General features: G+C 42.4%; 1 protein-coding gene across 2 annotated transcripts; it reads right to left on the bottom strand.

Moving 5' to 3' along the window:
• Window positions 1-5,728: 5,728 nt before the first annotated feature.
• LOC124089627 (olfactory receptor 10A7-like) lies at window positions 5,729-20,530 on the bottom strand. 2 transcript variants are annotated; one of them, XM_046439795.2, is made up of 3 exons: window positions 20,287-20,530; window positions 9,992-10,101; window positions 5,729-8,008 (listed from the first exon to the last, which is right to left on the bottom strand). In XM_046439795.2, exons 2-3 carry the CDS (start codon window positions 10,077-10,079, stop codon window positions 7,071-7,073), a joined length of 1,026 nt encoding a protein of 341 aa, XP_046295751.1. In that variant the 5' UTR covers window positions 10,080-10,101; window positions 20,287-20,530; the 3' UTR covers window positions 5,729-7,070. The 2 variants fall into 2 exon arrangements, with proteins under 2 accessions (XP_046295751.1, XP_046295752.1); XM_046439796.2 differs by lacking the exon at window positions 9,992-10,101.
• Window positions 20,531-25,761: the final 5,231 nt, after the last annotated feature.

The following is a 25,761-nucleotide window of genomic DNA, read 5'->3' as shown; positions in this document are numbered from 1 at the left end:
CCCTGAGGGGGCCACAGAAGGAGGAGTCCCTGTGGGGAGGAGCCAGCTCTCTGGGGTGAACTGGCTGGCTATGTGGGTGGGTCCTCCAGCCTCAATCTAACTCTCAGGTGACTCCAACCCCCAGACCCCAAGTCCTCCAGTTGGACCCTTGAACATAACCCGGCAGAGATAAGCCATCTCCCTCACACCTATGTCCCACCTGAATTCCTGAGCCACACAAATGGTGAGATAATACATGATTGTCATTGTTTTAACCTTCCAAGGTTTGAGGGTTATTTGTTACACAGCAATAGACAAACCATGCATGTTGCTTTCACAGAGTTGGGGAAGTTCAAGTTTCCCATTGCCCTAACGAAGGGAGGAACTAGTTGCTGGTAAATGTCTTGGTCTAACACAGAGTGTCAATGAGAAGTTTCCAAACAAAAACCTGAACTCATTCCTTTCTTTAGTGGTTGACCAGTGGCTGTTGACTGAAACATCATGGGATTACTCAGATCCCAAGATACTGCCAGGTATGATACCCAGGTTCAGAGATATTGAAGCAATGACACTGAAGCCAGATAGCAATTTTTAAATGTCTTTGTTGAAAAAAACTCCTTGGTTTTATAAACATTAAAATGTTAAAAAAAAAAACATTTGGGAATTCCTAGAAATTTATTTTCTTTAACTAGGAAATCAAAGGTAGGAGATTTGGAGATAAAGTGAGAACACTGGGGGATGGGGGTCCAGCTCAGTGGTAGAGCATTTGCCCTACAGGCATGAGGCCCTGAGTTCAATCCCCAGCACCAAGAAGAAAGAAAAAGAAAGAAAGAAAATAAGAACACAGGTAGAAAAAGTTCTCATACCCAAAGCAAAGCAAATGACAGTGAGTTTTCTATATTTAAAAATATACACATTGCTACATAAACTGTAAGTATAATCTTAATCATCATAACTAAGGTCTATCTGACCTTTACTCAGTTTGAAATATTCCAGATTCAACTAAAACCTACAACTATCTCAACTATCTCTCTATATATATTATGCATATATACATATTTGTGTGTATACATATGCATATATGCACATACATATACACATATGTGTATATGTGTTTGTGTGTGTGTATGTGTTTCTCTACATAGAAAGAGGAAGAGAGAGAGAATACTTAGGGGATGTATATACCTGCTGTGTATGAATTTTCTGTAAATCCTTTGTAGTAAACAGCACTCTTGATCATGCTTGACTCATAACTCTTTTGTTGTACCAGCAAGACCTGCTAGGATGTAGCAAGAAGCAGCATGATTTTTACCCCAGGCTCCGTTCCAACTGTGTTTTTGGATTCAACCTTTACTTTTCCCTTTTGTGAAATCTTGGATGAGACCCCTCACTCTTGTCTAGACACGCTTTCTTTTAAAAATTGTAGTTAAAAAAAATACAACATAGATTTTACCTTTGTAACATTTTTAAGTATACAATTCAGTGATGTTGTGTATCTACATTTTCATGAATCAGATCTCCAGAATTTTTTCATGTTGAAAACAAAACACAATATTTATTAACCAACTCCACATTTGCCAGTCTTCCCATCTCCTGGAAGTCCCCATCCTAATTTCGGTTTCCATGAATTTGCCTACTTTAGGTATCTCACACAAGTGGAATCATATGAGATAGATAGATAGATAGATAGATAGATAGATAGATAGATAGATAGATAGATAGATAGATTTTTTTTGTGGCTATCACATTTCTCATAGCATAATGTCTTCAAAGTTAATCCATGTTGTAGCTCAAGAGAGAATTTCCTTCCCTTTTAAGACTAAATAATACCCCACTTTTTTATCCATTCATTCAGTGAACATGATGTGTAAATATCTCTCCAAGACCCTGCTTTCAATTCTTTCGGATATATACCCAGAAGTGGGATTGCTGGATCCTATGGTAGTTTCACTTTTAACTTTTTGAGGAAACGCCATACTGTTTTCCATATTTGTTGTATATTTTACAGTCCCACCAAGAGTGTACAAGTTTTCCAATTTTTCTACAAGCTTGCCAAATCTTGTTATTTTCTGGGGTAGTCATCCTAATGGATACAAAGTGATATCCCTCTGTAGTTCTAATGTGCATTTTGCCTAGTCTTAAATAATAAAGTCCTTTGATCATTTTTAGTTCCAAAGAATAATCTCAATTTAGTAAACATGATAAGCAAAAAGTTACATCTCCTGCACACTCCTGAAAAGGTGTTCCCATCCTAATCCCCAGAATCATAAACATATGTTATGTGGCTATTTAAATACATTACAAGGGGGCAATTAGATGGCAGGTGGAATTATTTAGACTTCTTCACAATGAACCCAGCCTCTTTTTTTTTTTTTTTTTTTTTTTTTTTGTGATGCTGGGGATAGAACCCAGGGCCTTGTGCATGAAAGGCAAACACTCTATCAACTGAGCTATATCCCCAACCTTAATTCCTTCTTAAGATTAGGAGCCATCTCGTCACAAAGTCATGAAAAGTTAATTTCTGTTTTATTATAAATCACTGCGATTTCTAAACTTGTTTGGAATTCCTGCCTGTGCCTTGAACTCACCCATGCCTGGCTTTCCCTGACCAGATAACAACCCCTTCTAAGAACTTAGTGGCGCCTCATAAATCCTGGCTCCCCCTGACCAGATAACAACCCTCTCTGAAACCTCAGTGGCACCTCGTAAATTCTGATGTTGGGATCTGAATTTACTCCCCACCTTGAAATATAATGCCATGTAGATCATTAATCTGCTATCTGCCTTTGTATTAATCTTGTCGAAATACTGTTATCTGTAAGTTCTCAACTTTTTGTTCTATAAAACCGTGTTCCTGGAGAGCTGGGGTGCTGATCTCTGGCCCGAGATTTAGGGTGAGACCGTCGCTGGCCAGCCTTTGTGTACACAAATACAAGCTTGCTTTAATTTGATTTAAAATTAGAGTCGGTGGTCTTTTCTTTGCGTTGGGGATCAACACTCGACTTCCAGAGTGCTTGTGACTCCTCCAGGTTGGGAGATGGAAGGTTCAGGAAACACCATCCTTAACAAAGGCAGATGTTTGCATTTTCCATTGAAGCAGATTCCAAAGACGATTCTTTTTCTCCTGTAGCACTTAGTGATATCTTCAGAGTTAACCCCTCTGGACCCTTGGGCAATGCTTGCCTCTGGCCAGATGCTTCTCACTCCATCTTCATCCTCTGCTGCCAGGGGTAACCTGTCCAGCCTCTTAGCTGAGGCCCCTCTCCTTTGCCATGAAGACTTTAGGGGCCTCAGCTATATAACCCCACAGCTGGACCTCTCCACTGTCCTCTTGGCCCAGGAGACCTCTAGGGTGTCCTCTCCCCTATGCCCGTCATTGGAAGATGCCCAGTTTTCTCTCCATTATATGTATATACCTTTGCTTAGCCATCAGCAGGCAGTTCCTGCCATAGCCTTTGACTTTTCAGAGAACATCAAAGTTTAAAAATTGTGTGTCTTAAACTACTTTTAAATAATGATCTGGATTCATTCAACATTTTTTATGATGAAAATTATGAACTATTTTTTTGATCTTGCTTTTAGATGCTTTGCCCAAGCTTATTAAATTAGTCAATATGTGTTTTTATTTGGCATATCTACATAGAAGCAGAAACGGTTTCAGGAAGTATGATATGGTTGCACTTATTTATATGAAATGTTGGTTAAAACTTGGAAATTCTGAGATAATTCACATTTCTTCCTTAAGTGATTTATTTTTTCTTAGGGCTATTTCAAAGTCCATCTCTTCTGAACATTTGCCCCAAACCCCACACTTTTCAACTTGAAACTCAGGATCATTGCGCCATGTCTGTATGGAAAAGAACATTTTACAAGAACTCAGCTAACTGTAAGTGACTTCAGCCACTACTTCCTCTCTCCCCTTCCCTTCTGTATCTTGCTCAAGTTTGTACTTCACTGGGGGTTCAAAGGATTTGCACATCATGAAATTGATTATTGTTTATGTCATGAACTGTCTGTCACTCTAAATACCAACTTAAATAACTTTCCAATCCAAATCCAGGATATCAAAATCAAAGTTACCTTACAGGGGATGGGGTTGTGGCTCAGTGGTGGAGCACTTGCCTAGCTTGTGTGAGGCACTGGGTTAGATCCTCAGCACCACATAAAGATAAAAAAAAAAAAAAATGCAAAGTTACCTTTCATATGGGAAATACTCAGCTTACCTTCTGTAGGTCAGTTCTTGAAAACACAAACAAAAAGAAAACCCTTATAAGTTATTGAGTCTTAGAAGACTGCTGAGGACCTAGAGAAATGGGGAGGAGGCTTACTTGCACTAAAAATCATTTCAAATCTTTTGAATTTTAAAAATTTGTTTTAAATGATAATTTTCAAGGGAAAATATAAAACTACCATCTAGCACTCAACTGATGTTACAAACAAAAGTCAAACCCTTTGCTATCAGAAAATAGAGTTTAAAATTTTTTAAGGATAGTTGAATGTTGTTTAGTAAACCGAGGATTTAAAACTGAGTTAAGCGTGGTGATTTTTTTTTTTTTTTTACTTTTTTTTTTTTCACTTTCAGGGAGACAAAGATAGTCTTGGCTCTCATATTGTTTAATATTGTGACAAAGAAAGCATGGCTTTTGTGGAGTGGGACTGTGTACAAAGCCGGATTCACAGTCATGGGTCTCTTTCTCCTCTGAGTGCCTGCAGTCTAGCAAGCTCCAGTGGGGTGTCGGGGACAAAGAAGACCTGGCACCAGCCTGGAAAGACACTTGAACTCTGGAAGAGAGAAGGTGGCGCTTTGACTTCTCTGAGAGGAGACAGCAGACCTTGAAGCCCAGGAGCAGCACAAGGGCAGCAGAGGAGCCCCTGGACTCTGAACGCAAGGGAGGCCTGCAGGTGGAGAGAGGAGGGAGATGCTGCTTCTCCCTGCTGGGTGTCCACACCCGAGACACATGGGAAACCCAGGCCTGAATCTCCCAAGCAATTGGGCCAGCTCCCAGTGGTGATCCCGCTGGGCAGCGTAATGTAACGGCAAGGGTTAGGAAACGTCCTGACCTCTGAGCTCAGGTAGGACCTTTCCAAGCCTCCGCTTTACTCGTTTGTAAATCAGGAATAAATAGAACCACCTGGCAGAGTCGGTGTGCAGGTTTGAAGTAGCTTAAATGGCTCGCGCGCGCGGTGTCGGGGAGCGTCATAGTTGCTCAGTAACTAGTCCTTTTGTTTCTGTCCCTGTTGCTCTGCCCTGTAAACAGTAGTAACTGGGCTCCTGTGAGTGGCTCCTTTTGCCCTCATTTCCCTCCCCTTTTGTGGGGACCTCCTGCAGCACCCAATCTGTGAAACCAGGAGCTGCATTTTCCAGACTCCTTGCTTCTAGGGCTCCAGAGCCAGCCAGGTGACACCAGTAAGAGACGGTCGTGTGACATGTAGAAGCAGAAGGAGACGGGGACCATCTCGTTCCTTCTGGAAAGTCAGGGCACAAAGATGTGGGGTCTGGAGGTCACGGGGACCATGGTGGCAGCGGCTGTACGGCCTCCAGACCCCACGGCAGAGGTTCACCCTTGACATCAGTCACTGGCCCCTGACTTCTGCTCCTCAGGCCCTTCCAGGGGCTTTGTTCAGCTTCTGAGTCCTGGGTCGAGTCCTTTTGCTGAAAATACCAAGAATGATGATTCCTGTCTCTAGAACTGAGTCCTGACCAATTCTGAAATGGGTCCTCTGAAAAAACACAGAAACACACACAAACTTCTGTGAAGGAATTTATTTCATGCCGCCCCCTCAGACTTGCTTAGAATTAAATTTTGAATTGGCCCCCATGTTTAAGCCGTTTCGATGTTCTTGTTTTCTGAGAACTGTTAACACAAAGCAAAGAAAGCTTCCTGGGGTCCTGAACACTGAATTCTGTTTATATAAAATATTGAAGTGCAGGCTATTTGTGGTGATCATAACCCATCCATTGTCTTTTTTTTTTTTTTTTTTTTGGTTGGGAGGAAAATGGCCCTTGAAACAACTTTGCCTTCCAATATCTTCTTCCCTCCTTTCATGGTATAAAGAACTCCAGTTTTTAGCTGGGGACGCTGCTTCCCAACTGAAGCTTATTCCCAGCCTTTGTTAAGGCCAGGCGTAGCCATTTGATTAAGTTTGGGGCAGTTAGAAGCAAGGTGATGTTTTGTGTAATTCTAGAAAGTGTCGTTAGAAGGAAGAGTCAATCCCTTCTTTGCCCCTGCTTCCTTCTTATTGGCTGGAGTGTGAGTGTAATGATAGACGCACTAACAGCCATTTGGGATCATGAGGTAGCTACAGATCATGGCAGAGCAGAGGAGAATGAGACTGTTGACTACAGAACCGTTACCATCTAGGGGTGCTGGGTTGGTTGTCTCTGTTCAGCAAAGAATGGAAGAACAGGACAGAGACAGCAAGCAAGAAGTAGGTTTGTTGCAAAAGCAACAGAGATACAGAAACAGACTTCTCCAGAGAGAAGGGGCCTCAGAGCTGAGAATCCAGTGGGGAGTTTTGGCCTGTTCTTTTATGGTCTCTGGAATTTCCTCCTTTCCTTATCCCCTCCCCCACCCACACTTCCCCTGCATATTCATTTCATTTCATTTCATGGGTGCTCCCTCTGTCCACATGTCTGTCTTAGTGTTTCTATTGGGTCCCCTGCTTGGGAGCACGAGTACAGGAATGTCTGTCTGGTTGGGTCCCTGCTTGTGTCCATGAGCACTTTCATCAAGCAGGAAGTTGGCCTTGTCAGAAGACCCTCTCCATGCTCCTGTTCTGACCTCCTCACTTAACATCTTGCGGCGGCTGCCTAAGCCCTTCTCCGTTTCTCTCAGAACCACCCCATAGGACTGGATTATCAGTAGGGCAGGCTGTGAGAGATGTTGATCTCAGTTTAAAATTAAAGACACTAAGATGATTTCACAGAGGCCAGTTTGGTGTATGTGGCGGCAAAACATCATTTTGGTTTACTCAGGTACTTTCATAACCAAATAAAGATACTCATTTGGGCTTGAGTCAAAGGCAGGTCCTGGCCCTTGCTGATGTGTCTCTTAGCATTGGAGTTACCCATTCAAAGTGGCGGAGTTTTGTTAGACCGGCCCTCTGCTGCTCCTCGTGTGACCAAAGCCCAGGCGACAGCACACCTCGTGGTGCAACCTGCTCCGCAGTTCTGTGTTCTGAAGCCCGTAGACCAGCGGGTTAAAACACTGGGCAAATGCAAAGACACCAAAAAGCACCAGATTTAGAGCAAAGAAAGACACCCCACACCTCTTGCCTAAACCCAAGATGATCAGGGTTGGCAATACGTGTAAACTTATCTGCACTAAATGAATAAGAACTGTTTTCCTTGCTTTGAGGTTGGACCTATTAAAATGGCCGGCTCGTTTCCCTTCTCGATAGATCAGAGAGTAACTTATAAGAATGACAGATAAAGGAAGGAACAGGAAAACCAAGCCCGTGGCTCTGGCAGGAATGCTATTCAAGGTCACAGGGCATAGGGGTTCCCATTTAAAAACAGCAACAGGGGCTAAGTTAGTGACCTCGATGAGGAATAAGCAGACATTCTTGAGTATTATGGTGGTCCAAGTTCCAGCCAGAATCCTGTACTTAACTGAACCCACAAAGGACAGAGATTTCAGTGGCCAGCAAATCGCCAGGTAAGTGTTGAGAGCCATCAAGGCCAGAGTGAAGAGAATCCCTTCTCCAACACTTAGCTGCACCCCAAACACCACCCAGCAGATTAACCGCGGGCTGTGGGCCAGCAAGGCCCGCATTCCTTGGAAAACAACACCCAGGCCACAGTAGGAGGAGATGCACAGCAGATGGTGGCAGAGGAGGATGTGCCGGACCTCTTTCCTCAGTTTCCGATCCTGTGACACTATTGTGACAATGACAATGGTGATGAATGTGGCGAAGGAGAAAGCAACGAAATACACAGAGGCCTTCACCGATGCTTCCAGCCTCAGCCAATCTGATATGTTGCAATGCTCAGAAGACACGTTCATGATCTTTGGGGCTGGCTCAGCTCCTGGAGGAGAAAAGGACAAGAGTAAGTGACTCTGTGCTGAAGCTGCTCTTGTGACTCTCAGCTTTCCCTTCTCGAGGAATAGATGCACATCCTTTGGGATAGAGGAAGACAATTTTAGATAGTATGGCTATGGATCAGTGAAATAGGAGAAATCCTCAGAAGTCATCTCTTTAGTTGAGGGGGGGTCATATAAGCAAATCATACAAAAAGGAGGTTTGAAAGATGTGTTCTGAGCACCCAGCGGATTGCTCCAATTCAGGTCAGCAGTCTGATTCTTTATGCATCTTTTTCTTTCTTGGATTGTGAGAGCTTCTTGAAGTAGGAGCCTGAAGCATATTATCAAGTCAGTTGATTAACCACTAAGCCCATGTTAACACCTAGGGCCTGCCAAGGTCTGGGGAAGAGGTGGGGGCAAGAGCTGTGAGGAACGTGGAGGAGTCATTCATTCGGGGCCTTCCACGAAAGGAAGATGAACAGTAATGATGGCGATCAGGGGTGACATTTGCTGGACTCTCTCCAGGAGTTAAAACCTGTCTCAGAGCATATTCCTCAGGACCCCCAGTTTGTTTTAATTCTCAGCAAGCAGTTTTAAAATGCACTTTTCACAAATGAAATGAAAAAGACTTAGAAGGGCTAAGAATTATGGTTTGGATCTTGAATGTCTCCGAAACGCTTATGTGTTAAAGATTAGTCCCCAGGATGGCACTACTGGGAGATGGTGGGGCCTAGTGGGAGAGCTTTCGTCACCAGGGTCGTGGCCTTGAAGGGGATAGAGAACTCTAGGCCCCCTCCTTACCCTCTTTTGCTTCCTGGCCTGGAGGTGAGCAGTGTCCCTGTGCGACTGCTCAGGCCATGATGTGTGGCTTGCCATCTGCCCCAAAGCAGTGGGGCCAGCTGCCATGGACTGGAACCTCCAAAACTGTGAGCCAAAGTAAGCCCCTTCTCCTTATCAGTGGACCACCTCAGGTGTTCGTTAGAGTGATAGAAGGTTGACTAGCACACAGCCGCCTCCTCAAGGCCACATGGCTTTTGCATACTGGAGCCAGAGTTTGGATTTCGGACCCCCACGCCAGAACTGGCCCTCTGGACCACTACGAGGAAGCTCATGTCAAATGCAAGACCAAATGAGTGCCTTCTCCAGGTTTCCCTATACCCATGTCCTTTGCCAGCCAGCTAGACTCCACAGGTAGAAATATTGTTTCTATTTTTAGGAAGCCAATAGGCTGCAGGTCCAGGAAAGTGCTGGAATCATGGGATTGCTGCCAAATGACAAAGCAGACACAGTAGCCTCAATAAACCTTCTCAAGCACGCACAGCAATGAATGGCAGACTGGGTGGTAGCTGGGGACTACCCTATCACCATTGTAGCTGTGAAGCCTGTCGAGGAGATAGCAGCTGTCACCTGCCCACCTGTGCCCCATCCAGGGCGATGTACCCTGTGGCTCTGGTTGCCCCACCCCTTTCCTATGACCTACAACATCAACTGAAAATCATTCTGTAGATCGCACTGAGTCGATCAGAGTCTATCTCTTAAAAATCTGACCCAAGGCACACAAAGAATGAGGTTAAGTAGCTAGCCTCCTAGTTAAGTTGTAGTATGAGCAAGCAGAAGAGACCGAGAGAGAGAGAGAGGTAGGAGAGGACAGAGATAAATGAGGCTATGAAGCCCCTGAGAGGCCACAAAAGCTCATGTAGACGAGGGGCCAAGCAACTTTCTCTGCTGAACTTCTGATTTCATGGAGATGTCCTCATTTTCCCTCTATGGGCTCTAAGACTTTAACACATCCCTCTGTTATTTGAGCTAGTTAGATGGGTTTTTGTCACTTTATTCTGTCCTCTAGACTTCAAAGTAGAACAAAGAGGCCCAGAAAAGGTAGAGCAGATTGATTTTCCAAAGGACTTATCACAATGGAGATGTCACTACTCCACCTTCCTGAGCACCTAAATGCTACCAAGCTCCGCAAGAAATCTCCCACTGAATACCTCGTTCCTCTTTGCTGGATATTGTGTTGTCGCCTTTTATGGAGAATCTTCCCAGAGCGGATGGATTTTGCTTATAAATCCCAGGCATTTATTTTCTCTACTCTCCAGTTCTACAGAGAGGAATAGAAATTGTAAAGGTCACGTCATTCTCAAAGTCATTGATTGTCAAGCTTCTTTTAGTGGTAGATTTTTCAATGAAAATCTTACATGAGAACCCCTCGATATTAAACACAAGACTGCACATCTGCTCTTATCAAACACTTCCTCCTTAATTGCTTCCTCCCTAGCCCATGGGACACATTGTTTTGCTCTTGTTCTCAACCAACCTCCATTGAGCACTGAGACATATAATGCATATTCCCTATCAGTGAGGGTATAAGGCAGTGAGAGTCTCTGACTCCTGGAACTCATTGTTTAGTGGATAATGCAGATTACGGTTTAATTAGATAACTCTCAGCAAGAACTTGTTTAGTTTCACTTATTCACCAAATGAGCAAGAAAGCCAGGTGTGCTATGGAAGTATTCTGAGAAAATAAGTGAGCGATGTGGTCCGAAGAAATCAGAGAAGGCTTCCTGGAAGAAGTGAGGCTTGAATCAGGCCTTTCAAGGATGAGAACTAACATGGAACGGGCAGGGGTAAAGTGGGGAGGGAGAGGAGCGATGCTGATTGCAGGCAAAGAGAAACAGTGAGAGCCCTACCTGATGCTGGTGGAAACCTACCTGATGCTGCAGGCACGATAAGTAGCTGGGCTTTATTAAAGAGCAGGTTTGTTCAGGGCACTCGGGACCAGACTTGGAGGACCTTCATACCACTCCAAGGGTTTAAACTTATTTTGTGAGTAAGAAGTAGCCTTGCCAGTTATCAAGAATACAAATAATAACAAATGCTGAGGGGCATGTTGGGAAAGGATACACTCTTACATTGCTGGTGGGACTGCAAATTAGTACAATCACTTTGGAAAGCAGTATGGAGATTCCTCAAAAACCTAGGAATGGAACCACCACATGACCCAGATATGCCACTCCTCAGTATTTATCCAAAAGAACTAAAATTAGTATACTATAGTGATGCAGCCACGTCAATACTTATAGGCAGTGCAATTCACAATAGCCAATTTATGGAACTAGCCCAAATGCCCATCAATAAATAAATGGACTAAAAAAATACAGAATGTATACACAATGGAGTTTTACTCCAAAAATAAAATTAAAATTAAAAATTAAAAAAATAAAATTATGGATGGCATTTGTTGGTAAATGGATGCAACTGGAGAATATCATGCTAAGTGAAATAAGCCAATCCCCCAACACCAAGGGCCGAATGTTCTCTTTGATATGTGGATGCTAACTCACAATAAAGTGGGGGTGGTGGTAAGGAAGAATTTAAAAAATTACTTTGTATTAAACATAAGGGAATGAAGGGAATGGAGAGAGAATAGGAATAGGAAAGATAGTAGCATGAATAGGAGATTACATTCCTTTATACATATATGAATACAGGACCAATGTAATTCCATATCATGTACAACCAGAAGATTGGCAAATTATACTCTATATATGTATAACAGTCAAAATACATTCTATTGTCATGTATAACCAATAAAAACAAATTAAAAAAAAAAAGTAAATCATGGAATTTGCCAGTAAGTGGATGGAATTGGAGAATACCATGCTAAATGAAATAAGCCAATCTCGGAAAATCCAGAGTCAAATGTTTTCTCTCATAAGGGGAAGCTGAGTAAAACAAGGGGAAACGGGAGCGGGGTTGGACATCACAAAGGCATAGGGAAGGTCAGTGGTATAGAAGAATGAGACTGAGAGAGAAGGACAGGAAAGGGAAGGAAATGTGGAATGAAATTAGCAAAATTACACAAAGTGCATGTACAAATACACCACAGTGGATTCTGCCTTTATGTGGATTTATAAAGCACCCATCAAAAATAAACAAATTTCTTTCAGAAAGAAGGACTACTAGAGTAGAAGAAGGAGAATAGTGGGAAGGAGGAATGAAGAGAAAATGGGGGTGAGGGGTTGGGGACTGAAATGGAATAAACCAAATTCCATGCATACATGATCTTGTGAATACGAACCCAACAATTATGTATAACTATAATGCCCTAATAACAGAAGAAGAAAAGATTGTAGATTCTAGATTGTAGAAGCTTGTAGATTCACACTTCTTACTATTAGATTTTGAAGTACTTGGATTCGAGTGGAGATAAAATGGTAACTATTGTGATGCACGCCAGAGGTGAAGAGCTAGACAAAGTGCCATCTGCACAGGGTGGTATTGGGCATGAACCCTGACTGCACAGCATGTGGCCCAGCAAAGTGGAAAATTGCACAGCGGACCCTTGAATCACAGGAAGTGGCTTAAATACTTTTCATATATATGAATTTCAAGAGGGTTGGAAATCTGCATAATAAATGAAAGCAGGTTTTATTTCCCTTAATTTATTTATGAGGCCTCAGGAAGATCAGGAATTTCTTTAGGATCATACACCCAGAATCTCCCCGTCTCCAAATCCATTCTTCTCAGAAGTATATTTGTGTACCGGGAACTTGGGACAGCCAAGGCCATGTAATTAGTTCCCCTTTCTACATATTAACTCCATTTAGAGACAGTTCTTAGAGCTGCCTTCTGAAATTCTAAAATGGGGAACAACAACTTCCTTCTAACCCAAAATATTACTTTGGTTTCCACTTTGAGATAGACACAGGAGCCAAGAGACCTCAGCAGAGAATTACGTTATTATCTCCAAGCACCCTGACCAAATCAGAGCCAGCCACCCCCACTCTCTGCAAAAATCCTGTGGCAGGTGACAAAGCATACCAGATGGCCTCCTTAAGAGCCTTGCTCAGGGCAAACCCTGAACACAACATGCTTCCCTTGGGGACAGAGAGAATATAAGGAGAAATGACCAGGACATATATAAAAATAAAACTCTGACCTACAATCTGCAGCAACAACCAACCCAGGAAACCAACCCCTTATGTCTGGTCACCAGCCCAGGAATCCAGCCTGAGTGGTCAGGCTCCCAGGAAGTCAGACTGCTGTAATGACAACCAGGAAGCCAAAGAATAAAGCCTGTAAAAATTGGCCCCAAACAGCCAAGACTTGATCACTAGCTGGCACTTTTCCTAATTTCTGTCCTGCATTTTTTTTTATCTTTAGGTTCTATAAACATAACACACCTGGGACCAAACAGGGAAAGTCAAATATGCCCCCTAACCAATCACGTCAGCTGTCCCTCTCCTATTTAGCTTATCTGCAGCTTCCCGTGCCAGCAGCCTCAGCTCAGGGCACACCTGAAGCCTCCCCTTTTCCCACTATAAAGCTTTCTCACTCCTCTGCTGACCCCCGAGTCTCTGCCAGAACATGAGCTCAGAGGAAATAGTCTTTGCCTACTATCATTTGATTGGTCTTTGGTTCTAAATCAGTATGTAAAGATGGTGCTAATGGCCCCCCAGGAGGACATGTGCTCTGAAACCAGTTTCCAGGAGACTATGAACTGTGGGGGTCCACAGGAGCATGCTAGGGACTTTGGGTGAGCAAGACAGATTGAGGGCAATCACCACCTTGGGCTCTAGATCTTGGGCTCTGGGTCACTGAGCTGAGAGGATTTTCCACTTCTCTCACCTTGGAGGGTCCACAAGGTGACCCTGCAGAACAGACACCCCACTTCAAACAAAATCCAGGGGATAACGGGACTAGACTGGAAGGGAGCAAAAGAGAAGGGCAATGACAGATGCACAATATGACCGAGGACAGTGTGGTTGACTGTCCTACAAGATGGCTTAGGAGGTGCCAATCTCTTTAATCCATGCAAAAAGCCTATGAAGTCAATACTACCATATTCCCACTATTCAGAAAATTGGGGAATGGAGCAAGAAGTAACTTGGCCAAGGACAATGAGCTCGAGATCTGGATTCCAGAATCTGGACCAGGGAGTCCAACCCTGGGTGCCCCTCTCTAAGCCTGCGGGCCAGGTGCACCAGGCCAACATCTAAGGGCCCCACGCATGCTCCATGCCGTCCTCCCAACAGGCTGCAGAGGTGGGGAGCAGGTCATGTTTTCATCCCTGCCTCATGGGAGAAGGTGACCTCAGAACATTCGGGGAGGGAGCTGCGGGTTGATGGTGAACCCTCACTTCAACCCCAGCCCTTCTGGTGTCTGAGGCCATGTTTTGTTCTTGTTGTTTGTTTAGTATTTTTTTCCCCCAACAGCACCAAGGTTGGGTATGTAGATTCCATTCTTTAAAAGAAAAAAAAAAATCCTGGGTTATTGAGCAGGTGTCATAGACAGAGTAACGTCCCCCTAAAACTCCTATGTTGAAGTCCTAAACCTCAGTACCTCAGAATGTGACTGTATTTAGTGATAGGACCTTTAAAGAGGTCAATAAGGTAAAATGATTCTATTAAAGGTCCCTGATCCAATCTGACTGGTTTCCTTATGTCCTAAGAGGAGGTAGAGACAGACATCAGGATGTCATACACAGAGAGAAAAGACCATGTAAAGGGACAGGAAAGTGGAGGCCACCTGCAAGCCAAGGAGAGATACCTTAGAGGACACCTTATGTTGCATTTCTAACCCCCAAACCCTGAGGAGTCCAAGCCACCCAGTGTGCTGACTTTTGTTACGCAGCTCAAGCATAGGGCTACAGCAGGAAGAGGAGGCTGCCAGCTGCCATCTGTGTCTGGGTGGCTGACAATGGTTTCCCCTGGGTCCAGCTAGACTCCTCTCAGGACCCACGTGTGGAATTCTGAAGAAACAAAGACTCTGATCTCTGAGATGGAGGACGTCCTTTACTTCTTGGTGTTTAGGGTCCATTAAGCCGTGTCTGCCACCAAGGTCAGAGCCCATGTCTGAGTTACTGCTGACGGGCAGAACCCATGAGCTGACCGGGAAGTACAGAAACCATGCCACGTGCTCATTGGCTGCTGGCAGAAAGTCAAGGAAGAGAAGCAGACGCTTCCAGAACGTTCACCACCTCCCCTGAGGATCAGACAGACGGCCTCCTCTCCACAGTAAACACGCCCCCGTCTCTTTAAGGACCTCTCCTTATATTTTGCTCTGTTCTAGGACCTCCCTTCTTTGGTATTTTGAAAATCACTTCAGTCCACAAAGCTTAGACAATCTCCTCTGTTATTTTTCTCAAAAAGAGCAAGAAGGAAGGGAAGGAATGGGTGATCGCTGAGCACCAGGTCCTCAACATCGAGAAGAAACATTTACTAAATATCAGCTGTGAGTGTCAGTCATCCAGAGGCAGCTCACAGGGTGACATGAGGACGGGTGAAATCACAAAGCCTCCTTAGGTATTTTCACTCCTGAGGACAGGAAAATTACACGTTCCCCTGATGAGAGTCTCCCAGGGAATTAACCCTAAGTCTCAACCTGCCTTCTTCACATGGAGGGAAATTCTCCAGCTTCCTTCTCCACTTTTTTCCAACCAAAATTTTGATCTACAGACATTCTTCAAAGGGCTCCTGAGATTGGTTATTCTAAAGAGTCAGCCCCTGGCTTTAATAGAATGTTTTCTTTCTCTAAAATACTTACATTTAAACACACATCTCTAAGAACAACATGAACATGCATCTTTACCAAACCTAGAGCATAAAGAAATATCTTTAAAAGCAGATAGCAATGGTGATGGCATTTCTTCATCTTATAATTTAAATAATGATAAGTGATTATAACTTATTACTAACAATGATATCTTTAAGAACAAAGGATACAATCTAAGTCTTTTCTATATGTACCGATATGTAAATAAAAATAAGATGTAGGAGTCCTTCCAGGATTTCAGAAAAAGATTGTGCAACACTTACTATAATAGCAGCATATATGAAAATTCACATATTTCATGAATCTCAATTAAAACCTAAGTAATGAATTTATCAGAAATTACAGCACCCTGAGGGCTGTGGCTGGGACTCAGTGGTAGAGTACTCGCCTAGCATGTGTGAGGCACTGGGTTCGATCTGGAACACCACATAAAAATAAATTTTTTAAAAAAGGCATTCTGTCCAACTACAATATATATAAATATATAAATATATATATATATATATATATATATATATATATATTACCCTGAAATAAAATCATAAGTGTTCTCTTATGATTGGCATGAGACAGGACAAGGAACCAGTAGACGTCTCAACAGATAACTATTCAATCAGTTAGTGGATTTCAACTACCAAGTGCCCCCAGCTTAGATTGAAATGCTAGAGCCACCACAGTAACTGTGACATCACAGTTTGGCCAATCCTGAATCCTATGAGTTATCTAATCTTTCTCCCTTCTTCCCTCTCTCCCAGATGTCAAAAGTCAGTGTGATGTCAATAAGCTACAAAGAATAAACAACAATCTGTACATTACTGAGCATGTGATTCATTGCTAATACTATGTTCCAGAAGCAGACAAGATGTTGCCTTTGGGCTATTGGTTTGTCTCTGGAGTTCATCTTGTAGTATTTACTTTGAAATATGCTGATGTTATTTTAATGCTGCATTCTGGCAAGTTTTGAGCTAGTTAAAAGTTAATTTGTTTGTGTAGGACCTTGGCATTATTAAAGCCTATAACACAGCACATAGTAGCCAACATGGTGAGCTTTGCTTTGCTGGTTGTCAATCCCCTCTTCAAGTCAGTCATTTTCATTCATTGCACAGTTAAGACAGCAGCCCCACCTAAAGCAATAAGACAAACCCTGTCTGAACACACCCAGCTTTAGCCATAAACCAGGTGTTTTATTGGTGCAAGTCTTAGCAAAGCAGAAATCAGCAGATTCCATGAAGCTATTTAGCTCTCTCTGATCTAGCAGTTGGGATTATTGTTAACCGTCAGACGTAATTCTGTTTCTCTAAATTAAAATATAACTTAATTATAGCTATTCTTACTAGCGATTTTTATATCCTGTGATTAGTTTTGCAGATGAGAAAGAAATCCCTTAGTTTTGAAATGTACATGTAATATGAATGGCTTGGTTGAATACTTTTATCTTTATTAGGTTTCTTTACTTAGTATATAATATACTTGATAGTATGTGCTGTGTAAAGTTGGCTCTTTAGATCTAAATACTATATAATTTTAAATAAATATTAAAATTGAAACTGAAAATCCAGGGAATAACTTGACCTTTGGCCTTCTCTGAGCACTTTTAGCACATAATAGATTATGAATGTGAACTTTTACCTAATTATTGTATAATCAATTTCTCCCAATTGTAAGAGGCCTATATATTTATAATTACTTTGGCAGAGACACAAGCCCATCCGTCATAGCAAATTCTATTACCATGCTGATGGACTTGCGTTTTTCCATAGCAAAATCTATTCGTTCCAAGTTATTAAAGTTTTTGTTATTTTCATTAGTATTTATATTTGCCTTTTAGAATTAGCATAGAATTCTAAATCATGTGTGGAGAGCAAATAGCTGTTTCATACTTTTCCCATGATTTTCTTAAAATTCAACCATTATATTAATTTTTTTTTTATTTAATGGACTTCCCAAATAAAAATTTATTTATTGTTTTTAATGTCATTTTTGCAATTTGTAAATACAGTTTGTATTTTTCTAATGGAACTTATATTCTCAGTATGGATGACACAGAATATTACTAACTTTGTAAACACCAGTTATCTATCATTAAATCATTTTTGAATGTACAAATCATTGAGTCAGTTGGAATTCTTCAATTCCTGCCCATACCCCATTTTCTCTGTATACAGTCCTTGCCTACTCATCCACTCATTTGCTCATTTATTCATTCAGTGAGCACCTACCTTGGGTCAGGCACTGTGCTAAATACTGAGCCAGCAGAGATGAATAAGATGAGCCCACTGCCCTCAAAAAACTTTACTTCATTGATTTAAGAATGGGGAACAGAAATAAACTCTGGGGCAGTTTATAAGAGAAAAGGCAGAAACAGACCGATTTCCTATTTTTTAAGTTGGAGAAAATGTATGAAAACGGCAATGCTTTGGTAGGAGAAAGTTGACTTCATTTCTTTTTCCCAAGAAGAGGATCTGGAGGAGGAACTCTTCCTTCTCTTGCATGAAAGCCCAGACCAGGAGATGTTGGATGGATCCCAGTCAGCTCAGTCATAGCAAAAGAACCCTGCTGAAAAAACCCAGGGCCCGGGATGTCTAGTGAGGCTATTGGAGGAAGACAGAGCAGGTAGAAACCCTCTGGAGCCTATAACTGTGCCAAAGCCTGCCTAGGAAATGAGATCAAATGTGATAAAGTCAGACTGACATATGACCATTATGTATATATTTTTATTTAACGGACTTACCAAATAAAAATATATTTATTGTTTATAATGCCATTTTTACAATTTGCATTTTTGCAATTTGCACTTTTGCAGGAGGAAAATGACGCAGAAAGAACTAATTGAACCTAACTGAAGGACCCGCAAGTGTTTGAAGAGTACAGTCAGCTAGATCTTGATCCTGACTAACGTGGAGTCTGGATCCAAATGACGAACAGGCTTAAATTCGTCAGGATGCAGGGTATGGAGAGGCTACCCCATCACAGATGACCAGTCCATCATCGTAGGGATTCTCACATGCACTACAACTGAGCAGATTCAGGTGACAACACAGGTGCATGATGCAAGGCCCCCTGGGAGGGGAAGGTGGACCTCAGATAAGGGATAATGGTTGGCACGCACAAATCCCACGATGTGGATCCAACAAAGGCAAGGCTGTGTCCCTCCCACATAGTGAGAGTTGCTCCAGTACTCGGGGAACCTTCCAGTATAGCTGTAAATTTCCCACCTTCCTTTTCACCAACTCTTTGGCCACCCTCATCCATGGGCTCAGTTTCACATAAATTAACAAAAGAGAGAGAGAGAAATTCGGCAGTTGCAAATTCTACCTAAGAATCAGGCTCACACTGTCATCCTCTGGTTGTTATTATTACCAATTTGAACTAACTTGAGTATCTACATTTGATACAGACTTTTATTCTGCCCTGACTTTATATGTTTTCCATTTAGTCTGTGTCTTGATTTGGGGACTGCTGGTCTCGAAACATTGACTATGACTTCTGAATGATCCAGGACTGGAAGTCACATAGATCATTTGCTCTTTCAGAGTAGTCATTAGGGTGACAATGCTAATCCCCACCTGGACTCCAACAAAGAGTATGTGGACTGAGGACCCTTTTTTTTTGTAAAAGATAAGTAGGCGGGTCAAGAATGGGGGCTTCAGCTTGTGTGATCAAAGCTGTCAAAATACATATAGCCCAAGAGCAGTGTCGAGTCTCAGGGAGGCTCCTGGAAATAACACACCCTGCCCAAGACTTACAGATGGTTTGCTGTGAGGACTCAGGTGCCTCTTTACTTAAAATCAGGAGGCAGCTGATGATCCAGAGCGTAGGTCATGAGATCACTCAGCACATTTTGTGGGTTCAAACAGTTTAGAGAGTATTAGAATAACAACTGAAAATTGAAAGGTGGTTGTTCCCTTAAAATCCACAAAAGGCCAAGAGCAAGAACTTGCTAATGCATCACCAACACCGAAGAAGCAAAGGGGCCCTTATCATAGTCTGATCCACTTGATAAGTCTATTCCTCAAGACGAGAAATAGTTACAGCCCTGCCACAGCAATACGATTTTATTCAATGGGCACCTACTATGCATCGGGCACAGCACAAAAAGTGCCGGTGGGTAAATGGAAAAAGTGAGGCAGAATCACCACATTTGCAGAGTTCACCGACTCTCAGGGAATACAGATACATAGGCAAAATAGTATTTAAAGTGCTATGAAAACTCAGAAAAGGGACTCTAATCTTCCTAGAATGGTCAGAGAAGACTTCCCTTAGGACACTGACTTAAAAAACATGAAAGACTCGTCCATGCAGGAGCTGGTCCCTGGCTCATTCAGTCATCACGTGTGTTGAGCATCTCCGACTGTTTTAGACGCTGTGGATGCAACACTGAACAAGAGAAGGCCTCACTCCCAAAGTTTATATTCTTGTGGGGCAATTACCAGGAGAGACACGGAACGGTTCCTTCAAGACCATCCAACATCTACCTTCCGCCCTCATTTCCTCCCCGTCTTGTATTTTCTACTGAGACCAGAGTGCCTTAGTCCAACCCAGGGCAATTCTGTTCTTTTTGTAAGCAAACCTCTCCTAAGGACAATAGTGCCAGGCCATTGCTTATCACCATAGTGGTCTAACTCCCAAGGGACAAGGTCAAGTTTATGGAAATGCAGAGCTGAAAGTCAATGTTAAACAGAAGTCAAAGTGGGCGCGCAGTGCCCAGCCTGACACAAGATGTTCTTACCTTAATTCACCAGTGGAGGTCTTTCCTGCCAGTGCAAGTTCTCTTTTCCAGGAAAAAATATATGGGAAAATGACAGGATTCTTTTTGAAATCCCAGGCAAAACTTCCAAAATCCAAACTCTAGCAGCAGTGAACCCCTTTCACCCAGGACCCTGAGCCTTCAGACCCAAGCGTCCCCTCCTCAGTGCCTACTGCCTGGGCCACACTACATACAGCTGTGTGTAGAGCTGCTGGTTGGCTAAGAAAGCCAGGGACTCTGGTGGCCACTTCCTGAAAGAAAGTTCAGGCCTTCTGTCTAAAAAGGAAGTGGCGGAATCACTTCTGCATGCGGAATCCCTCGGTAAAGGGGCACCCGTGCCCTGAATTCCTCTGGGCTTTGGGCCCATTTAGGGTTTTTTTGTTTTTGTTTTCTTATGGTACCAGGGATTGAAACCAGGGGTGCCCTATACCCCCAGCCCTTTTTATTTTTTTTTAGTTTGAGACAGAGTCTCCCTAAATTGCCCAGGCCAGCCTCCAAATTCCAATCCTCCAGCCTCAGCTCCTGAGTACCTGGGATTACAGGAACACACCACCATCTCTGACCAGCAGGAACTAGCCTTCAAAGATCTCTGATCAAGGGCTAGGGCTGTAGCTCAGTGGTAGAGCACTTGCCTAGCATGAACAAGGCCCTGGGTTCCATCCCCAGCACCACACACACACACACACACAAAATCTCCAATTACTGTAGAAGCCACTGAAATTTCACAACAGAGGCAAGGGAAAGGCAATTCGATTCTGAAAATTCTTATTTCCTGTTTGCCAACATGTCTGCTTTAAATTCCTCAAACTGCTAATTACATTGCAAGTCTTATATGCTAGCCTTGGGTCATATTTGGAGCCTTCATTTCTCTTTGAAGTTGTTCCAATAATTTTTTTTTTGTAAAAAGTGTATAATATGACCACTGTGATGTACACCTTCTGTCTTTTCCTTGGGGATGGGTGGTCTGAGGTGATTGAGGTCCTCAACATCTTTCCACTGGGGAACATCCAGTAATTGTGTTGGAACCCATTCCATCTCCACCCCCAACTTCAGATCCTGCTCTTAAAGTGTTTGTTTTAGGGACAAGCATCTAACCTAGACCTAAGCCAATCCATACTCGGCATTAAGAGGCACAAGTCAAGATGGGCCAATCCGAGGGAAATCCAGGACTCCTCCTCTGGGTCTGGAGGACATGGTCCTGGATGTTATCACCCGCCATCTTGTCACCACAAAATTAAGCAGATTTAGAATGGAGAAGAAGATCTAGAAGGCCAAAAAGAGATATAAAGAGAAATCAGATCCTTAAAAAACTTTCTGAGCTACCAAATTAAGCTAACGCTGAAATCTGTCTTACTTCTGGACTTTCTAGTTATGCGAACCAACTAATTTTCTTGTTTTTTGAAGCCAGGTTTAAGTGAGTTTTCAATCCTTGTAACTGAATGCATACTAAATGCTTCTGGTAGATATTTTTATAAAAATGCATAGCCCCATTTTTACATACATACACACACACACACACACACACTGCATAAGACAAAGAAAATTGCATAGCAATTTTAATTTAACATTAAATATTTCAGGGATTGGGATTGTAGATGTTTGGGGGGAAAGTATGAACTTTTCAATGTTGATTTATTTGAAAAAATTTAACAAGTTGGTTTTTAAAAATAACTCTGGAGGGGCTGGGGCTGTAGCTCAGTGGTACAGTGCTTGCCTAGCACATGTGAGGCACTGAGTTTGATCCTCAGCACTACATACAAATAAATAAATAAAATAAAGGTACTGTGTCCATGTACAACCAATAAAAAATATATAAAAAAAAAACCTTCTGGGTAGCCTTCATTCACATTGGCTCAGAGGGTTAAACACTTAAATATAAATATAAACATATATATGTATATATATATATATGTGTACATATATATTTTTTTCTTTTATTTAAAGTGGCTGCCCTGGACCTTATGAGTGGAAGAAACACGTAACTGAGGAAAGTGTACAAAAATTACAAATAGTCACCAATTCTAATAGGGCTGACTAAACTGAAACTATATCATTGTTATGGTTTAGATATGAGGTGTCCCCTGAAATCTTATGTGTGAGACAACACAGGGATGTTCAGAGGTAAAATAATTAGGTTATGAGAGCTGTGACCTAGTCAGTGGATTAATCCATTTGATGGATTGGAAATTTGAATGGATTACTGGGAAGTAACTATGGACAGGTAAGGCTTGGCTGAAGGAAGGAGGTCACTGGGGACATATTCTTGGGAAAGTATTTTTCCCCAGCTCCTAACACGCAGTCTCCCCACGCCCCCTTCCTCACTGCCATGAGCTAAGCAGCCTGCCTCTGCCCTGCCCTTCCATCATGTGTTCTTTCTGCCTTATCTGAGGCCCAGAGCAAGGGAGTCAACCCACCAGGACAGGACAGAACCCCCAAAACCAGGAATCAAAATAATCACCTCCTCTTCCAAGTTGTGCTTGTCAGGCGTTTTAGTTCCAGAGGCAAAAATCAGACTAACATAATCAATAGTAAATGTGTGTTTTACAGCTACTGTGGACCGGAATTCAATGACATCAGAATATTTCCTTTTAGATATACATTTTTATCTTTTTAAAAAAGTTACTGGAAAGCTATCGCAGGACTATCTACTGGATTCTGAGATATATAATCTGTATCTCAATATAATATTTTCCCATAAAAGGAAACACTTTCAAATATGACAAAATTCTTATATTAAAAAGATTTTGTAAATTTTAAACATTTATTCACCTGTGCCTATAAATGTGTAAATAAGCTACATTTTTAAAACATACTTACATTGTCTCTTTCATATATAGATAAAGATCTGGAAGGCTACACAGATTGGGTTAGCTTGTGGAGATACTGGAGGAAAAGTGGCCTTTGATATTAATCAGGTCTGTTTGTACTTTTATGACTGAATTAATATATTGAATTTATAAATTTCAAGTCAAGTTTTAAAATTTAGAAGAGTAGGAAAAAGAAATTAATCTTGGGGTAAAAAATCTGTATCTTGTGATTTTTCAGGGATGTGTTAAACTGAGATGGGAATGGAGGTATGAAAGATGATTTCCACTGCATAAGACAGAAAGCCTCAGTGTAGGCTGAACTCATTAGTCACAGACAATCTGTTTCTCACATAATGAGAAAGCGTCCTCGGGGCTCCAGAGCTGGTTACTCTGGACACTGAGGGATGTCACCCAGGCACAAGGTCTTCCTGCCATCCTGCTGCTACATCATCCCCTGCTTGCTGGCTATCTGCTCTCATCTGGTTCTTTTCATAAGATGATGGAGACAGTTCCTGGAATCATATCTAGACAATACCATACCCAAAGAAAGAAAGGGGCCCCTCTTCCTGTGACTTCCTAAGGCTGAGGTGTCTTTCCAGAACTGCTAGGACCAATGTACCCTCCAGCCTCACTGACCAGAATTGTCACACACCCTTTCCAGCTAAGCATGGCACAAAAAGGGGAACTGCCACGTTTGGCCTAGACCAACCAAACCTGAGAAAGAAACATGTAGGAAGAGGGCAACGCCATGAGCCTTCCCAAAACTATCCATTCATGGACATGTTCATAGATGAGACAACTCGATATTGTCAAAATCTCAATTCTCCCTAAATGGAGCTCTAAATTCAATGCAACTGCAATCAAAACCCCAGCAACCCTCCTCTTTTTTTTAAAAATAGAAACTGACAAGCTGATTCCAAAATTCATATGAGAAAACAAAGCACCCAGAATACTCAAAATAACTTTGGAAAAGGAAAACAGGATTGGAGAGTAACACTACTGGATTTAAACATTGACTCTAAAAACAACAGTAATTAACACAGCATGGTGTTGGCAGAATGCTCGACCTGTAGATCAACGAAACACAATAGAGTCCAGAAAAAGACTCATGCAAATATGGTCAGTTGGGTATTAATAAAGGTGCCAAGATAAAATCAAATGTAAATGGAGTGTTGGGAGCAGTGCTGCACACCTGTGATCCCAGCTACTCAAGGGGCTGAGGCAGGAAGAACACAAGTTCAAGGTCAGCCTGGGGGAATTTTTTTTTTAAGGGGTAGGGATGTAATGTAGCTTCATGGTAGAGAGAGTACCCTGGGTATTCAATCCCCAGTACCACTGCTTCCCCCCCCACCCCCGCCAAAAAAAAAAAAAAAAAACCTGAAGATGAATTTCTGACACGTCTGACACATTCTACAATATTGATAAACCTTGAAAACATTATACTAAGTAAAAGAAGCCAGAAACAAGGGCCATATATTATATAATTTATTTCACATGAAATATCCAGAATAGGCAAATCTGCAGAGACACAAAAATTACATATTGCCAGGGTTTAGGGAAAAGGGATGAATGGGCAATAACTTCTAAAAGACTTGGGGTTCCTTTGGGAGTAATGAAAATATTCCAGTTCGATAGTAGAGATAATCACACAACTTTGCATATACACCAAAATCACTCAGTTGTACGATTTAAAGGAGGCGAATTTTATGGTATGTAATTTTATTTCCATCTTTGTTTTTAAAAAAGCGGCTTTTAACAACAACATTTTTTTTTTCTGAGAACTAAATTAGCTTGGCTAAGATTGTCTCTCCCTGTTCCTCCAACCTGCTCACACTTGTTTGAAGTCTGGCAGCCTGGAAGGATATTTTATTTTAAGTGTTTCCACTTCCTCTCAGAGTAGGTTGCTGCGAGCAGTGGTGGGTAAATCAGGATGAAATTGGATCCAGTGCTAAGGAGTGTGGCTGTGGGTCCAGGCTCTGCCCACACACTTTCTGTTCCTTTTCCTTCCCCCAAGTCCTGTGCCTTCCTCCTAACAGTCAGCATCTGCCTCTCTGTTGGAGGACTACCCCCAGGCTGCCAGAATCCACCTCCCCACTGCACTTGGCCAACCAGATGTTCCTGAAAAGAATTCACTCCCCCTGGGGCAGCCTAACCAGTCCTAGCAAATGGAGGAGTATAGATACCTCAGCTCCCCTGCATCTGATGGGGGCAGCTCCACAATATGTTTTAAGTCAGCACTTTTCACACCGTAATGCTCACATGAATTGGCTGGGGATCAAGTTCAAATGCAGATTTGGATGCATGAGTTCTACAGTTCTTCAGTTCTCAAAAGTTCCCAGGTGATGCCAGTTCTGTCCACTGCAGATCGATCCCCTTTAGGCAAGCAAGAACCTCTTTTCTCTTCAGAGATCCCTTTTCTCTTCAGAGATCTCTGTGAACTAGAGAAAGAGTCCATGAAGAGCCCAGGGACACCCTACACAAGATGTGGTTGCACAGACAGGCTGGAGAAGGACGCTTGCCCCCAGGTTCCAGATGTGCTGGCAGGAAGACTAGCATCCTTAGGCTCTGTCAGACCAAGTCACAGGGCACATTAGGACAGTCCTTTGATCATTTCATAGGACCTCTCTAGGAAGCAAATACCTGATCGAGC

This window comes from Marmota monax, unplaced genomic scaffold (genome assembly GCF_021218885.2).
Source record: "Marmota monax isolate L192 unplaced genomic scaffold, Marmota_monax_Labrador192_F-V1.1 WCK01_AAM20220418_F8-fsc00041, whole genome shotgun sequence".
NCBI lineage: Eukaryota > Metazoa > Chordata > Mammalia > Rodentia > Sciuridae > Marmota > Marmota monax.
The sequence above is the reverse complement of the archived record's forward strand: the minus strand, read 5'-3'. Positions and strand labels throughout refer to the sequence as shown.

What these genes read in the sequence shown, in the direction of transcription:
- LOC124089627 (XM_046439795.2), bottom strand. Translation starts at nt 10,079, where the DNA reads ATGCCTGGGATTTATAAGCAAAATCCATCCGCTCTGGGAAGATTCTCC. An exon ending in ATCCAGCAAAGAGGAACGAG is followed by an intron (nt 8,009 to 9,991) that starts GTATTCAGTGGG and finishes TTTCTCCTCCAG; the next exon opens with GAGCTGAGCCAGCCCCAAAG.